Genomic DNA, 18,523 nt, shown 5'->3' with positions numbered 1-18,523 from the left:
ATTTTTTTGGCATGGATCCTAACCTAGTTCTTGTTTGGGATATGGTGTGTCCATTTTCAAGCAATTTACATTGGGTCATTGTCAATGGTGTCACATGCTCATTGATAACTTCACCAATTTTCTTTGGTTCCCCTTTTCTATATCCAGCATTCTCAAAAAATTTACATACTTTAGGATTGAACCATCCCTCTGGACATTTCCCGACATGGGCCGATTTACTTTTGCCTTGTGATGATGCCATCCTCATTGCAAACCCCCTAGGAGGTGAACTAATGGTTATGGGGTTCTCTAATATTTTTACTGGGAGGACCAGTGTGTTTTTTAAGACCTCTGGATTTTTCTCCAAAATTACAGAACCATTACTCTTATGAGCAACTGCAAATGGAGGTTGTCCCTCTTTTCTACGAGATTTTAGTACATAACGAAGTATCGGAGTTACCCTTTCTAGGGCACCACTGGTGTAGGGAAGGTCTTTAGGCATGGATGATGTGGGTCAATGCCTTTAGGACTCGTGATTTTATTAGACGAGGGAACATAGACTGGTAATGCTTCTGAATTCACCTTGGCATATGCAGAATATGATTCAACACTTGTGAATGACTTATCTTTTAAAACGACACACTTCTAGGCGCCATCCTAGTAATACTTAAAGCATTAACATAATGTAGAAGTAACCACTCCTATCTTATGCAGTCAAGGGCATTTGAGGAGTAAGTGCTATGAGGTTCTAGCATCAATGACATGAAAAAACATTGAAGATGTCAAGTCTCCAATAATGAATTTAAGGTAGATCATGCCAACAGCCCGCTGTCCTCGGGCCTATCTCGAACATACCCTGTGATGTACAAGCGCCTAGGGACCCTAGTTGTAAATCTTCGTTTGAAAAGGTAATGGTGGCCATGCATGAGGCATATTCCCTTTGAATGACACTCCTTTCTTTGTATTCATTATAATTCGTAAGAACACAACTAACAACTTACAACACATCGAACCCTTTGGGCAATTGTAGTGTTGTGTATAGACTAAAAAGGGTTGGAATTTCATTAACTTGGTCGATGGCTTCGCCGATATCTATAATTTTGCCATATTTCCTTGATCCCATTGAATGGGAAACTGTTGGTTCCGATGATCCCGGAATATTCTATGGGCCTCATATCGGTTATGGGTGTGTCGCAGGCCCAAGTCTTGACTTGTCGGAAATAGATTGATTGACCAATGACCAGTACGGGGTATCGGATTCGAATAAATCGTAAATGGAACAAAGGTATCAAACGGGTTATATTCCCTATTTCCCTTCATTTTTCCTCCAGAGCCCAGAGCCAGAGTGGGCTTGAATGTGGCATTTTCGATATAATTAGGTAAAATCAGGGGTTTCTCGAGAAGCCGAGGTCTCTCAATTCTCAGTGAAACATCCAAGATGCAACTGCCTCTGCTGTCTGCTCCCTCTTTATCGCTAACTTCTCATCTCTCTGTCTCTCTCTCTCACAATCTGAAATGTAGCTTGAGCGCGAAGCGGAGAAGCTTCTTCTCTCATGGATGTCACGGCGTTAAATCTTTCGTACAAGGTTTCTATTTACGGGCGCTCAAACCTAAGAGTTGGTTTTCTCAACAGCTACAGCAATTCTTTCTCGTTTTCTAAACTCAGCTGTTTTACGGAACGCAGAAGCTCTGCAATAACTGTTTCATATCGAGCTCCTTCGGGCCCAGACCTCTCCAGAAACAGATGTACTCATTGCCTGCCCACAAATCCATTTTGTGTTCTAATCCCAGTTCTACAGAGCATCAGAGACTTTGCGGGCCTTGCGGCTTCAGGAACCAGAAGGGGCTATAAGTGGCTTTCCTGTTTGAGAGGATGCGGCGACTCGGGGGGAGTATCAAATGAATGGGGTGGTGACTACTTTCATAATGGAGGAATCGGCGTGGCTCTTCTGAGCGTGACCTCGACGGCCAAGGTTCGGATTAGTCCAGTGGTGGCAACACTCGCTGCCAACCCGACGTTCGTGTCTGGCTTGCTCGCTTGGGTGGCAGCTCAGTCTATCAAAGTGTTTTTGAATTTCTTCGTAGAGAGAAAATGGGATTTCAGGATTCTTTTTGCTTCCGGAGGGATGCCTTCATCACACTCGGCTCTGTGTACGGCTCTGACGACTTCGGTTGCACTGTGTCACGGAGTGGCCGACTCCTTATTTCCTGTCTGTTTGGGTTTTACACTCATTGTCATGTATGACGCAATTGGAGTTCGACGCCACGCCGGGATGCAAGCTGAGGTAAACGGGCTGGGCTTTATACGTTAGGCTTATTGTTGTGGCTCCAAATGTTCTTGTTTTTGTTTTTTCCACTTCAAAATTTCTGCATCTGTTTGACAGAGGTGTTATGTCTAGCCTAGTGAGGCAATACTTAAAAGGTTGAAATTAGCCTTCTAGATGAATCATCTGCCCGTTATGACTGCGATAGAAAATACTGTTTTTTGGTTGGAAAGAATCCTAGAGGGCTTTTCTGTGGTCAGAAGAAACGAGTGATAATAAATATATTTAGAGACCTTAGGAGTATACAAAAAGAATAGTGGTCCTCCTCGGAAACTCAACATTTATTAAGGACTGGGAGCTGCAAGTCATTGGCTGTTGATGTGAGTGTCGGCAACCGTCTTGAAGAGTTGGAGTTTAAACTATGTTTCTTTATAGATTGCTTTTTGCAGATAAGTCTATAGCTGCAAGGTCTAGGATCTTCCTGTAGGAGGTCAAATCTGGCAATGAATTGCCCACTGTTAATGCATAGATATTTGATAGGGGACCTACATTTCTTAGCATTTATCTTTCAAATCTATAGCTTTTCATATAAATGAAAGAAAGGAGGGGTTTTTCCCTGACAGGGTCATAGGAGAGTGTGTTTAATGCCCAAGCCTTTTCAATTCTAACACCAGTGAAGCTAAACATGTGGAGTTTGTAGAGGTGTCAGGAAACTTTAACATCCTATTGGGTTTGTCTAATTGTTTTGGTATTGGTAGGGTAGCATTCAAAGGATTTTTAACTTAGCAAGATTGACAAGTCTGCCTATGGCTCAAAGTAATCTCTAGTATGAGAATAGGGTGAGATTCTAGGGAGACTTTGTTATAGTTTAAAAACATTCTCATTCTAGTAAAATTGGCTTCCATCAACAGCCCCTTATTGGGTTTTAAGTTCAGCTGTTTTTATAATCATTTGGCAGCATGATAATTTTGCTCTGTAATTTCTTGTTTTTCATGTTCAGGGGCCTAATGCCCTTGCTGTATCTCCAGCGTGGAGGTAACCTCTCCCTCTGTTGCTTTTCTTTCTCTCTTTAATGAAATTCATCTTTCAAAATAAATAAATAAATAAATAAACAAACAAAAACATTCCCATTCAATTTTCGTCATGTATATCATATATATCTAAAAACATATTTTGGTCTCTCATTGGTGTTTTGTTGTTAATGGAATTTGTATAGGGTTTTTGGGATGGTGCCATGATGGTTGATTAGATTTACATACCTGTTTCTATTTGATCTGAATAATGGAGTTTGATCCTTAGAAATAAGCTATACCATTGATAAAGCAAAAAGAGAGTTGGCTGTTTTAACCCATTGGGTTGCATTGCTGTACACATTAAGAACACCATGAGGCAAATAAAAATGTGGAAATGAAGAAATACACATAAATTGGAAAAGAATAAAATGGCAAATTTTATTCCTCTCGTTTCTAAATCTCTTTAATCATTTTCCTTGGTTTGTCTCGTTTAGACCATCATCTTTGGTAAAAAAAGTGATTCTTCCTCATCATTAGGGCCATCCTGATGCAGGATTGGTGCTTGGTAGAGTCCACAGTGCTAGGTCTAATATAAAATTTGAGTGAAATTTGAAAATAAAATGATTTAATTTTGGTTTAGGTCTAGAATTTAGATTTAGAGTGAGAATAGGTTTGGGTTTGGATTAATGGTTATTTATGTCTATAGGGCTGTTAATATGACTAAGAAGTGTTTATAGCTCTGAAATTTCGGAAATATGTAGTAATCTCTAGGGTGAGAAAACAAGAAAATTCAAAGATCAGAAGCAACCTTTAACACCCATAGATTAGTCTGGTGCTATCATCTCTTCTCTGTATCTCCTTCCATTGGTTCCAAAGCTTGAGATCCTATAATCTCTGCTACTCTCACTCTTATATCCATGTATCTTCCGAGTACCATCATAGATGTTCTGACAAAGAAAGGGATTTGGTGGTTCACACCCTCAATTTGCAATTATTGCATTGATTGCCATTTTGGTAAACTGAACCAAGAGGGGACACTTCACGGCTGCAACTTCAATTACTCCAGTGGCAGGTTGGGGTTGCATGACACTCTGAAACACAGAATTGCAAATTCAGTAGGTTGTGATACTTGGAAATGCACTGATTGTGATCAGGCAGATGCAGGATCAAAACAAACCGATGCCTTGCAAGTACAAACTACAAACTGATCATTGAAGAACCAGAGGATTGATTTCTATGTTTCAATGGGTGGTTTCCTGTTACAAGACATGGCTGTTAAATGCATGCGCTAGTTCATCCACTTGATAAAAATGATTTAACTTAGCTGAATATCTCTTGTCTCAATGAACCTTCTCATTGTGTTTCTGATCTCTTATGGAACTTACCCCAAATAATAATGAATAAAATTTCTGTTCATCTGGGCAAATAAAATCCTGTCTATTCAATACCAGCATTTGTAATGGTCCGTTTGGTTGCCGAGAAACAATAGGATGAGAAGGGATGGGATGAGAAAGGAAAATTTATTTTCTCATTTTGGCACCCGTGTTTGTTTGTTGAGATGTATTATCCTACAGAATTTGGTTCTCAGTGTTTGGTTGATGAGAAAATTTTGTAGCCTATGTCCCAAGCGGATATTGCTTTGTGTTGATATTAAAGAGGCTACTGATTCACTGTGTAAAAATAGGCACCTCAGTGTTATCATAAATATACATTATTACAGCAACCTGCCTTTCCCTCCCTATTTATCCGAACAGTAAAAGACCACAATCAGAATCTTCATTTAATGAAATATGAAGATGCAAGAGAACGAAAAGAGTCTTGAATAAATTTCCCTAACACTTGTCTTGTACCAAAATAACTTTCAACGAACTCTAATTACCACCTCAGGATGACCCCTTATCTTCATCCTGTTTGTTCCCTGACTTATGGTGCTTCAACAGTGTGTTCCATAGTAACTCAAACCAGTCCCTTGTTGTCCAGTCCTTTCCTGCTTTCTTTTTCCTGTAAGCAAGCAGAAGGATAATCTCATAGTTGAGGTGAATAATGGCAACTGACTAAACTACAGGTTATAGCCCTCCAAAAAAGAAAACTAATAGAGCATGTGTACCTTCCCCCCACAAAAGATTCTGTTCTTATTCCTAGATTACTGTCAAAGTAACCCATTCACATGATAAGAAGGATATCTGGTCAGACCTTACTAGATGAACTGCTACTTTGGTCTTACCTTGATTTTCATCAAATAGATAGAGCATCTAATTTCTGATGGTTTTTTCATTCACATGAACAAGGGAAAAACTGCAGGAAAGATTCCTTTATTGTTTTTGCATTTCATGGACATAGGAGGCCAAACCAGAGTCCTTGTATTCTTTTCTAGAACTGCCTAACCATATCTGCAGAGTTGTATCTGGATAGGCAGGCGACTCTTTCTTTATTCATTCTGGAGTTGCAGGATTAGTAGTCAACATATACAATCCAAGTACTCCAGCCCAAGGTTCAAAATATCGATAAGCTGGTAGGGGCGTATCGGGTGAATCAATACCCTTGTTTTTGCTTTTATTTTTTATTTTTTTCGAAACCAACTCGGGGGGGGGGGGGCGGTTTAGGGCTCCTCCACCCCCTAAACTGGTCAGGCCCCCGATAAACCCACTATAGGGGCGTATTGGAGGGGTTCCGGAACAATACGTGTCGATACTTTGAACCTTGCTCCAGCCTACTCTTTACATGCTTCTGTATGTGTTCAATCGGTTGACTCAGATCAGGGCACTGCAGTATTATGATCTCCCACAAGTTTTCAAGCAAGGTATCCATGGCACATTAATGACAACCAATAGACTCAAAATTCTGACCACTCATCGCTTATTAACTGAAGAACTAAATCCAAATCGGATCCCTTGTATAATTCCAACCAGGAAAGACCACAACTAGAGAGTTTGGAAGAATAAACCCAACTAACAAACAACCAAGCAGAGAATATCCCTAAGAACGCTAAAGAATGTGAAATTAAAATAATTTTTTCACCTGGGCTTCGCTAAAACTCGAATTAAAAAGAACTCCCATTGGCTATAAAGCAAGATATTCAAAAGGCATGGAATAAACTGAAAGTAGCTAAACAAATTTAAACAATACCATAGAATATAGATACAACATAATTAAGCATAAATAGAGAGATCTTCATGTATTACTTCAAAGAAACAAAATCATATACAGAGACGAACCAAATACAGAAAAATGAAACTATGAAGCTTAATTTGGGTTATTTGACTCAGAGCTAAGAGAATGAGAGGTAACTTACCCTTGTTCCCATGGCATCAACTGGCCTCTGGAAGCTATGGACAATCAGAGAAGTCCAGACTCCACAGTTCAAAAGACAGTCAGAATTAAACCGAAGAGACCAAGGGGCAGAGAGTTGCTTCCGGTCTTTCTTAACTTGAGACTTCGGAGACCTCAGAGTCAGTTGAGAGTACATTAGGTTTTCAAAGCATTTCCTCTCAGGAAATAAAACAAAAATACACAAGTGAAAGCAAGGAAAGTAATGGAGAGAGAGCTATTACCTTTCCGCAGTTGAATGGAAACATTTGAACCCTACGGACAAACAAAAAACAATGGATAAAAATGTTAGTCTTCAATATACATACGTAGATCTATAAAAACCATACCATGATATCGCCAGAAACAATGGCTTTTAACCAGCGAATGACCGTGTTACCACCGGCGGGAAGAGAGCAAGAAAGACAAAAAGGGGAAGAAAAGAATCGCCAAGGTTCAGGGGTTATAGATCTGGTCTTACCTTGGCTGGATATTGCCTGAAACATTGTTGGAGATTCAACCATTGTCTAGGTGTTGAGGCAGTGAGAGGATGGCTCTATCCATAGTCGAGACAGCCCGATGTTTTTTTCTCAGTGTTTTTCTCTTTCTCACCGGGGTTACACCATATCAGTGCGACCCCGCATCTTAAGTTTTGGGAAACCACACACCACTATTTCACATCCCATCTCGTCAACCAAACGCCTGAAAATGGGAATCTAATAAGAATATTCCCATTTTCCCATCTCAGTCACAACAACCAAACATACCATTAGAATCAGTAATCTTGGGCCCTAATTCCTTGGCAATTTACATATAGGTTTGCCTTTTATGTTATTAATGAAGTTGACTGGAATGGTTGCCATTTGAGAAATCAGTAGATGGATCAATGCTGTCTTTGTCTTCATGATTTCCCTACAATGTTTTCAAAGATTAGCAGTATTGAGTTGACACTCTGGGGTCATGAAAGTCTTTTGTACAACCATCTTCTTTTTGCTGGTGAATCAAATTTTACTGCTTCTGAAGGACCATAGGGGACTGTAGAGAACACTGATGTGGGCCCTACAGCTGTGGTCCCACTCTGTCCATAGGGTAGAATGTATCTAGTCATAGCTGATGGTCAATCTGTTATTCTGTTATTCTAGTTATTATTTACTTTTCAGTTTTATATTGTTATGTGTTATGATGTAAACACCATGGGCAGATGTGTCCTTTCATGTAACTAGCATAACATATAAATATTAAATTGAAGTGGCAGCGGAAGAATATTGAGATTCTGTCCTTCCTTTCAAAGCCTGTGTTCTACTGCTCTCTCACTACTCTTTCTCCTCTTTCTTCTTCACTTTCTCTTCTTTTCGAACCTGAAGTTTCTTGGTGATCAAGACTGATAGCAGTCTTGAACACCTACATGGTATCAGAGCCAAGTTAGGGTTTCTCATGTGAGTCTAATACCAGCCGACCATATGAGAATCTCCTAGGACTGGAAGCTGAAAAGGAGGAGTTCCCAGACTGATTCTTGGAGATCGCCAAAAGTGCTAGCAGCTGTTGGAAGCTTGTTAGGGTTGCAGAGTGTTGGTGGTCAGGAAGGATCAGAGAAGACTAGGGTTCGGGTAACCTTAGAAGGCAGCAAACAATTTTTCCTTGTATGTTATTTATTTTCTAAGAGAAGTTCTATCAGAGAAGATAGGTTGGACCTATCTGGAGAGGGAGGCCGAACCATTCTAGGGTTTTCTCTCTTCGATTCACTAGGGTTTTATAGCAAACCCTACTGTTGGGTCAAACTGTCTCAACTTTGTTTCTCTCTGCTCTAGGGTTTGAAAGTGATCTTGCGGCAAGCCCTAGTGTTAGACTGAACTATGCGATCTACCTAGAGCTGTCCTCAAGTTTATTGTTAGCATTGATTAGATTCTAGGGTTTCTTATTAACCCTATTGCAAGTCTATCTATACGGTACTGATTGGATTGTGCAACTGAATTGTTCACTTTAAGATTAAAACCCTAACTCTGCCAAGCATATCAGACCTACTTCTAAGCTGTTTTTCAGTCTTTTGGGGTTTTCGAACTCTCTTAAGGGGTTAGAGTTCTACGGACAACTACTGTTGTGTTGGCTAGTTGATTTCAGATCAGAGTTATCCCAGTTTTGTGCACATACACTGTGAATACAGATCAGGCCTATACTGTTTTTTGATTGTGATTGGTAGTCCAAGTGCTGTTTTGAGACTTGACAGAAATGGAGTTTAAAAATCAGGCAGAAGGCAGCTTTGGGAACATCAGTTATGGTAGTGTTTTTGAGATGGGTGGTCAGATTACAGCCGTAAAGTTTGATGGATCAAACTATTTGGATTGGGCCCAATCAGCCGTGATGGCTATTGGGGGAAGAGATAAATTAGGGTACCTCTTGGGAGATATGAAAGAACCCCCCAAGGGAGACCCGACATGTACCAAGTGGATCCAAGAAAACTACTTGGTTATGACATGGCTGTGTAATTCTATGCAGCCTCATATTAGCCGAAATTACTTGTGGGAAAAGACAAGTAAGGAGATATGGGATGTTATGAAAGAAACTTATTCCCAACCGCTTAATGTTGCTAGAGCATATGAATTGAAATGTGAAGTGAAAAATCTTAAACAAGGAGAGAGACCGATTTCAGTATATTTCTCTACCTTGCAGTCCCTGTGGCGTGAGATTGATCACTTAGAGACTCTTGAGTGGGAGAGTCCCAAAGATGCACAGATATATAGAAAGCAAGTTGAGACAAACCGGGTATTTGAGTTTCTGGCAGGCCTAAATTCAGAGTATGATATTGTGCGACAACAGATTTTGACTAGAGACAGTGTGACTCTCTCTCAGGCATACTCATTCGTACACAGTGAAGAGACTAGAAGGAAAGTTATGATGCAACCTCAGCCCCCCACACCAGCCTTTGTAGCGGTCACACCCAAATCAGGGGATGATTCAGAGAAGGACAGGAGGAAGGAAGACAAGAAGGATGTGGTATGTGAACATTGTAAGAAGCCCAAACATACAAAAGAAACATGTTGGAAACTGCATCCTCACTTGGTTCCTGTGAAGTTGAGAAGCAAGAAGGGCACTGCTCATGTGGCCGTGAACACTGATTCAACATCCTCATCTGGCACAAAAGGAACATCTTTAGAGATCTTAGCTGCAGTTCGAGCTGCCCTAATAGAGTTAGAAAAGGAAGTTGGAAATTCAGCTCAGCCACCGCAGTCACCATCAGCCCCTGCCACATTTGCCTTCGCACATTCAGGTACTCGAGCTTCAGCCTACCATGCTTCAGCTCCAGGTACTACTGAACCTTGTTGGGTAATAGATTTAGGTGCATCCGATCACATGACTAGCTTGCCTTCACTGTTAACCACTTACCATTTGTCTTCTGGTAGGGATAAAGTATCTATTGCTGATGGCTCCCTGGTTCCTATTTCTGAGAAGGGTGACATCAAGTTATCAGATACTATCTCCCTGTCATCTGTCTTGCATGTTCCTAAGCTTGATACTAACCTTCTTTCAGTCAGTAGTATTACCAAGCATATGAACTGCTCAGTAACCTTATTCCCTGAACGATGTGTTTTTCAGGACTTGGAGACGAAGAAGGTGATTGGGACTGGCCGTGAGACGAATGGAATCTATCTGCTCGGGGAGAGGTTCCGTTAGGAAGAGTCAGTAGAGAAGATGTCTTTTGTTTCTCAGAGTGTGAGTCCGGTTATGCTTTGGCATAACCGATTAGGTCATTTGTCCTTTCGGTCTCTAAAGAGTCTGTTTCCAGCTTTATTTGAGTCTATTGAGTTGTCTCAGTTGCAGTGTGAAAGTTGTGAGTTTGCTAAGCATTGTAGAAAGCCTTATTTATTGAGTAATAAAAGGAGTGGTAATTTTTTTGATATTGTGCATACTGACGTTTGGGGGCCTTATCACATCCCTTCCATGGGTGGGTACAGATATTTCTTGTTATTTGTTGATGACCATACCCGTTTTTCTTGGGTTTATCTCATGCGTTCACGAGATGAGGTACTTGTCCTAACCCAAAACTTTCACCAAATGATCCTAACCCGATGCCAAGATCAAAGTTCTCAGATCTGATAACGCAAAGGAATACTTTGCTAAACCATTGACGTCTTATCTTCTTCATCATGGGGTTATCCACCAGAGCTCTTGCCCTCATGCACCTCAGCAGAATGGAGTTGCCGAAAGGAAGAATAGGCACATCTTGGAAGTGGCTAGAAGTCTCATGTTTACTTCCAATGTTCCTATCCGCTTCTGGGGTGATGCTATCCTCACGGCGGTATATCTTATTAATCGAGTTCCTTCCCGGGTCCTTGATATGAGATCTCTTTTTTCCCTTCTACACCCATGTGAGGACTTGTTTTCTATTCCCCTTAAAAACATTCGGTTGTACCTGTTTTGTTCAGCTTATCGGACCCCATCCCTCCAAGTTCAAACCCAAAGCCTCCAAATGCATCTTCCTTGGTTATGCACAAACTCAAAAGGGTTATTGCTGCTATGATCCTGTCTCAGGGAGGAAGTTTATCTCCATGGATGTCACCTTCTTTGAGGAGACACCCTATTATCCTCGGGTTTCTCCTCAGGGGGAGAGCAGTGAGAGTAGGGGTTTGAGTCCTTGTCTTCAGGGGGAGAACAGTGGGAGTGGGGTAGTTCCTTTACCTATTCCATTGGGTGATGAGAGCTGCAATGCTGAGGGCGGTCAGAGGGATCAGGAGTTGAGGGGAAGCTGCAATGGTGAGGGTGGTCAGAGGGATCAGGAGTTGAGGGTCTATCACAGGCGGTATAGGCAAGTTGACCCCGATCATCAGCAGTCCAGGCCAGCTCCAATCTCATCTGTAGTTCCAGGTCCAGGTATTACAGTCCCAGGGCCCACAGAGACTTCCTCTATTGTTGCCATTTCACCTCCTACAGATGACCTTGACCTTCCAATTGCAGTCCGTAAAGGGAAACGACATTGTACCACATCTACAGCCCACTGTATTTCCCATTTTTTATCCTATGGTCGCCTATCTCCTACCTACAGGTCCTACCTTAGTTCCATTTCCAATGTCCCTATTCCAAGAACAGTGCAAGAAGCCCTATCCGTCCTGGAATGGAAAGATGCAATGCGGGTTGAGATGGATGCCCTGTTGAAAAATAACACCTGAGAGGTAGTTGATCTGCCCAAAGGAAAGAAACTAGTTGGATGCAGATGGGTATTTACTGTGAAGCATAATGCAAATGGATCCATTGAGAGGTATAAAGCTCGGTTAGTTGCAAGAGGGTTTACACAGACTTATGGCATAGATTACTTGGAGACCTTTGCCCCGGTAGCCAAGATGACCACTATTCGAGTCCTATTATCCCTTGCAACAAGTCACACTTGGCCTTTATACCAAATGGACGTGAAAAATGCTTTTCTGAATGGAGATCTGCAGGAAGAGGTTTACATGCGTTTGCCTCCTGGATTCTATGATGCAAAAGTAAGTAAGAAGGTCTGCCGGCTCAACAAGGCTTTGTATGGTTTGAAACAGTCACCTAGGGCTTGGTTCGATAGATTCAGACTAGCACTTGTGAAGTTTGGATATGTACAGGCCCAGTCAGATCATACTCTATTCATCAAGAGGGTGGAGTCCTCTTTGACACTGTTGGCAGTATATGTTGATGATATTGTGGTCACAGGGAATGATAGCCATGAGATTGAGTCTCTTAAATAGCTTCTTCACCAAGAATTTGAGGTGAAGGACCTTGGTGTACTCCGGTATTTTTTGGGTATTGAGGTTGCTAGATCCAAACAGGGGATCTTTATATCTCAGAGGAAATATGTCCTAGACCTGTTGACAGAAACTGGAAAGTTAGGTGTCAAGCCTGCAGATACACCAATTGAGCAGAATCACAGGATTAGTGCCGAGAGTGGGGAGCTTCTTGAAGACAAAATTATGTTCCAGCAACTGGTAGGAAAGCTCCTATATCTCTGCCTCACTCGGCCAAATATTACTTATGCTGTTAGTGTTGTCAGCCAGTACATGCATTCTCCTAGAACCACACATCTTCTTGCGGCAGAAAGAATTTTAGCCTACTTGAAGAGATGCTCGGGTAGGGGTATACTGTTCAAGAACAACAACCACATGAAGGTGGAGGTCTATACGGATGCCAATTGGGCTGGGAATGTTGATGACAGAAGGTCTACCTCAGGATATTGTACCCTTGTGGGAGGAAACCTTGTCTCCTGGAGAAGTAAGAAACAAAGTGTTGTCTCCCAGTCTAGTGCTGAAGCAGAATACAGGTCCATGGCCAACGGAGTAGCTGAAATCCTATGGCTAAGATCTCTACTTGAGGAGTTGGGTATTGAGTATGAGAAGCCCCTGATGTTGTATTGTGATAATCAAGCAGTCATTAATATAGCACATAATCCAGTGTAGCATGACAGAACCAAACACATTGAAGTTGACCGCCATTTTGTACGAGAGAGGGTCTCATCTCAAGAAGTATGCCTCCCTTACATCACATTCAGTATGCAACTAGCAGACATCCTCACTAAAGCCGTATCAAGAAAGAAGCTAGAAGTGGATCTATCCAAGTTGGGAATGATGAACATTTACTCCCAACTTGAGGGGGAGTGTAGAGAACACTGATGTGGGCCCCACAGCTGTGGTCCCACTCTGTCCGTAGGGTAGAATGTATCTAGTCATAGCTGATGGTCAATCTGTTATTCTGTTATTCTAGTTGTTATTTACTTTTCAGTTTTATATTGTTATGTGTTATGATGTAAACACCAAGGGCAGATGTGTCCTTTCATGTAACTAGCATAACATATAAATATTAAATTGAAGTGGCGGCGGCAGAATATTGAGATTTTGTCCTTCCTTTCAAAGCCTGTGTTCTACTACTCTCTCACTACTCTTTCTCCTCTTTCTTCTTCACTTTCTCTTCTTTTCGAACCTGAAGTTTCTTAGTGATCAAGACTGATAGCAGTCTTGAACACCTACAGGGACTAAAGAAGTTTATATAGTTTCAATGAAATTCATAACTGGCATCTTGCAGTGCTTCAAATCTATCATAGAAGTTTCATGAACTGCCGCTTAACCTTTTTTGCTCATTAGCATCTTCAATATCTATCAATAAGCCTACATGGGTACTAATAAGGTTAAAGTATGGGACCCATATAGGTGCAGTTGTCAGCTTTTCATGGACTTTCCTAAATGGACAACCTGTCCAGATTAGACACACATTATATTCCAATACTCAATAGATTCTTGTGGGACACTTCTTCATAACATTTCCTTTTCTTCTCCTGGCTTACTTGACCTAAACAAACAGCTAATTTACAAGATGAATGCCTTTTTTCCTATAAAATATTACTTAGTAAGAAGGCAAAAGGCAACATTTTAGACCCCTTTTTTGTGGGTATATAATATTAGAAATTTAAAAATATGAACTATTTTAATAGTATATAGTCCCCTATAGATGTGTTCATGAGTATATGTTTTCTTGGCTTGACGTGTCAGACTCTTGCACACATGTTGGATTCCAACTCTTGTATCTGTTGTCATGCAATGCTAGGTTGTAGTATTTTGATTGCCAGGGGAGATGAATCTTGTCATTTCAGGAACTCAAGGCTGGAGTGACACCATGCAGAATGGATGGATAACACCATAACATATCTGTAATGAGACATGAAATTTGTCATTTCTTTACTATCTTTGAAGAGTCTAATGGATTAAGTGTTTAGTGACTATGATTCCTCTATTGGGATGGAATAATTGAAAGAGTGGAGAGAAAATTGGCATCTTGGACAACAAGATATCTATCCAAAGGGGGGAAGTTGCTGCTCATTAAGAGTGTGTTGGCAGCCCTGCCCACTTATTATTTTTCATGATTCCCTATTCCATCGGGTGTGGCAAAGGCTCTGGAGAAAAAAATGATTTATTTCCTTTTTGTTTTTTTGTAGGGAAGATGGAGGGAAGAGTTTAAATTTCATCTTGTAGAATGGAACAGGTGCTGGAAGTCAATGAAGGGGGGTTGGGATTCAGAAACTTAAAGAAGTTGAATGTTGCCTTGCTTGGGAAATGGTGCCTGCCAGCTTGTAGAGAAGAGTAATTAAAGCAAAGTTTGGTGCTAGAGAGCTGGATTGGGAAGATGGTCAAGGACTCGATTGTGCATTTGTATGATACATCCATATGGAAAGGTATCAAAAAGACATATCCTACATTTTCAGGAGAAGTCTGAACAATTGGGAGGTTGATCAGCTGTTGGAATTGTGTAGATGGTTGTGGAAGAATAATGACAGGTTTACAGTAAAATCCTTCTATAGAAGTCTTTGTAATGAAGACCATTGTGATGCTTAGCTCAGTTAGTTGTGGGAGCTATGATCATATCCTTTGGGGGTGAGCTGGCCTGTGGTTTCCCCCATTCTTGTATGATTATCTTTTCTTCATAAATAAAATTTACCTTATCTCTTTTCAAAAAAAAAAAAAAAAGAAAAACTGACATAGTGGAACCCCATCTAAAATAAAGATTTTTTTTTGGACTGCAGTTATGAAAAAAATGTTTAACCTTGGATAAATTATTGCATAGGGGAATGCCTTAGGAGCAGCAGGGGTGTGTCTTTTGTTCTAAAGAGTTGGAAACTGCCAACCATTTCTTCCTGCACTGCCCGAATACTATCAAAATTTGGAATGTTCTTCTGAATACCTTTGGATAGGTTAGCTGTTTTCTTCATTCTATCTGAGCTTTTCTTTGGAGCTGGAAGATCAGTGGTGTCAGTAGTAGGGGTATGGAGGTTGCTTCCCATATCTGTTTTTTGGCCTAACATGAGAGGAATGAAATTCTCGAGTTTTTGAGCACACCTATGCTGATAGTGATTTTATGCTGAACAGTAAAGGAAGACTTTGTTCATAAGGATTTCATGGGGTGGGCTGTAACAGATGTTTTATTCTCTTGTTAATCTCCTGCTAACTTGTATAGTCCTATATGCAGGAGGACATTTCTTGGTTCCATGGTAAATTCTCAGGCAGTCAGGCTGACAAGTGTGACAATGTGGGTTCAAGTCTGAGAGAGGTCAATGTGTATAAAAACATGCCAAAGTTTAGGTCTATCCAGTCCTGGATAGCTGGGACCAACCTTGTGCAGTGGCTGTATGGAAATTCCTCAGTACTACTTTCTGACTCTTTTAGGATCAGTTATTTTGAGATTTAATTAAATCCAGTCAAAATGGGAGCTGTACATGCAATGAGAATAAAATATACTAAAGACACAGTACCTGAAGGCCCCCTCCCAAGCCTTGGAGATAAGGTCCCTACCCAACCAACCACACGAAGTACTAGTATAGAACAAAATGATCCTTCCCTAGTCATGCTATGGAATAATCAAAGGGGGTTTGAAGAAATTTAAGAGGAAATAGGGGGATTTAATGGGGGAGGGGGGATGTTACAAACATTGAGTATTGAAGAGAGGAAAGGGGAGAGAGAGAGAGATTTGAGAGTAATTTTATCAGAGAAAGTAATGATAGATTTTAATAGAGAAAATTAAGAGGGATTTTATGAGGAGACATTTTAGTAAATTCTCTATTTTTACTTCTTCAAGTGTGGAGGAGAGAAAGGAGACTCCATGCACAGCTTGTGGTGAGAGGCCTTTCGCCCCCCTACACTTATCCTTGTATAGATATAAGATTGACTCTCAAAAACTGTCTGCTAGAAAGTTAGCTGATCTGATTGGAAAATTGAATGAGAGTTCCCCTAAGCCACCGAAGACCTAGCTTCCCTAATGTAATGACACAACAACCAAGAACCCTTCTTTCGTCCCTCATCCGCCAAATGATCACTTGGGAGGTCCCTCCCTCCAATCTATGGAAGTCCAAAGAAAAATTAGCCTCAAATCCTAAAGTAATGCCCAAATTTGTGCTGTCTGATACTGTTGTGACCAAATGGACATAGGTACATTAGTAGTATGTACATTTCAAGATTTCAATAAATGAAACCTCTGGCATTTTTTTTCACAAAGTGGCTGCTCTCAATAAGTGAGAACTTCCTATTCAGAAACTAGAAGTTTTGCAGAAACAAGCTGCTGAAGAACTTAGTATTTCATAAGATATACAAATCTTTCCCTTTTTGTCATTTCAAAAAAGCTTTATAAATAGTTCACTTTTAATGAAATTTTTACCTGTGAGTAGACCTGTTCACGGGCCGGTCTGGGCTGGGCTGGGCTTTGCCTTTACATTAACAGAATATGTTCAGGCCCAAGCCCGAGCCCGACCTGACCATCGGGCCTAGGTCTTGAGCCCGATCCTGGCACTAATATAAAGCCCGAAGACCGGGCCCTAACCCGAGCCCGGTTAGAGATTTAGAAAAAAAGATTATTTCCTTTTTAATTCAATTAAAAGCTGTTTTGAGAAAGCCTGGTTATATATATATGCTTTTTTATTATATAAAATATAATTTTATTAATATAATACATTATCACGTCAGGCTCGGGCTTGGGCCGGGCTTTTTTGAGAAAGCCCGAGCCCGACTCGAAAAAAAGTCAGACCCGATATTTTAGGCCTGAACCCGAGCCTGCGGGCCTGAAATCTTGTCCAAGCCCGCTTAGATCGGGCTGGGCCAGGCTGGCCCATCGGGCTACCCGTCTCATGAACAGGTCTACCTGTGAGGAAGCTCAGGATGACCATTAGATAGATCCACTAATAGCATGGTCATGAGTCATGACTGTTAGAGGCTTCTATCTGATGGTTCTGTCCCCTGAAGACATTGGGGCTAAAAATTATGTTTGGTTAAATGATCCCAGGCATGTGTTTCTGAATTCCCAACTTCATGCTTGCATGGGATGTATTTGTGCTATGTTGGGCCAACATGATTTTAGTTCCCCAAATTCATAATTCTGCTACCATGGGTCCTATTACTCAAAAGACAATTATTCTGGCAGGTTCTTAATATGATCATTCAGGACTTGTTTCAAGGGCATCCTATCAGTCAAAGAAAGCTTAAGGAACTCCTTGGTCACACCCCATCACAGGTTCTTGCTGGAGCTCTACTTGGCATCTTGGTTGCCTGCTTTTGTTGTCAAAGTTGTCTGGTATCTACCTAGGTTTTTGCAGGGAACTGCCGACTGCGGTAGATATATTGTCATTGTTGTGACATTCAAATTAAGCCATCCTGTCTCACACTCTCATTTGATAACTCTGGTGTATTCTATATAATTCTTTGAGAACCAAAATTCTTTTGGTGGCTGAGCCTTCTGAGTTCTGAGTTCTCAATTCTTTCAGCAGAGTAACAAACAATCTTTCCTGGTCCTAGATGTCCTTTTTATGCATGGTGTCTGCAAATTTCATTATCGGTTGCCTTAGAATTATTTTATGCACTGCATGATATATCTGCCTTCCATGGGAAATAAAATTTCAGCCAGATTGAACAAGCGGTTATTTTTTAAGGTTACTTGGATAAATGTTTTACGTCTTATACTGGTTGGTTGCATTTGCATCAGTCCCAAAACATGAACAAGCAAACTATGGATATGAACTTCAATCTAATAAACCGAGGATTTTTATTTCCCTTTTTCCTGTCTGTGCGCCTTCATGTTTTGGGGGTTGATTCTGGCTGAGGTTAGGGTTTATGGTGATTTTCGTCGGATCATTATAGAGAATGAGCTAATGGGGATAACGATCAAAATCAATATGACAATATGACATCAATCAAGGGCATTCAAAGAAAGAGGAGGGTGCAGTTATGCTCATATGTTCTGCTAGAAATAAGACATATACGGACTACACGCTACACAGATCTCATTACAGCTGCATAGCTGGTTGTACACATCTTGTATCTAGCAGATCTGGAGTCGCTATGAGCTGTCAGCAGCGAGCACACAGTATTATTGGTAAAATGCAATCGACAATTTTAATGCCAGGTACCATCTAAATCAAAGGATCATTTACTAAACCACCCCTATACTTTCATAGATTTAAATCTAGCTTAT

At 40.8% G+C, this 18,523-nt stretch overlaps 1 protein-coding gene across 1 annotated transcript; it reads left to right on the top strand.

Moving 5' to 3' along the window:
• Positions 1 to 1,366: 1,366 nt before the first annotated feature.
• LOC104604791 (Acid phosphatase/vanadium-dependent haloperoxidase-related protein) lies at positions 1,367 to 17,848 on the top strand. Its single transcript, XM_010269321.3, has 2 exons — positions 1,367 to 2,264; positions 17,477 to 17,848. Exons 1-2 carry the CDS (start codon positions 1,533 to 1,535, stop codon positions 17,636 to 17,638), a joined length of 894 nt encoding a protein of 297 aa, XP_010267623.1. The 5' UTR covers positions 1,367 to 1,532; the 3' UTR covers positions 17,639 to 17,848.
• Positions 17,849 to 18,523: the final 675 nt, after the last annotated feature.

The sequence above is a fragment of the Nelumbo nucifera genome, chromosome 1 (genome assembly GCF_055504915.1).
Source record: "Nelumbo nucifera cultivar China Antique chromosome 1, China Antique-T2T, whole genome shotgun sequence".
Lineage (NCBI taxonomy): Eukaryota > Viridiplantae > Streptophyta > Magnoliopsida > Proteales > Nelumbonaceae > Nelumbo > Nelumbo nucifera.
Note: the sequence above shows the minus strand (reverse complement) of the source record. Positions and strands in the feature narration are given on the sequence as shown.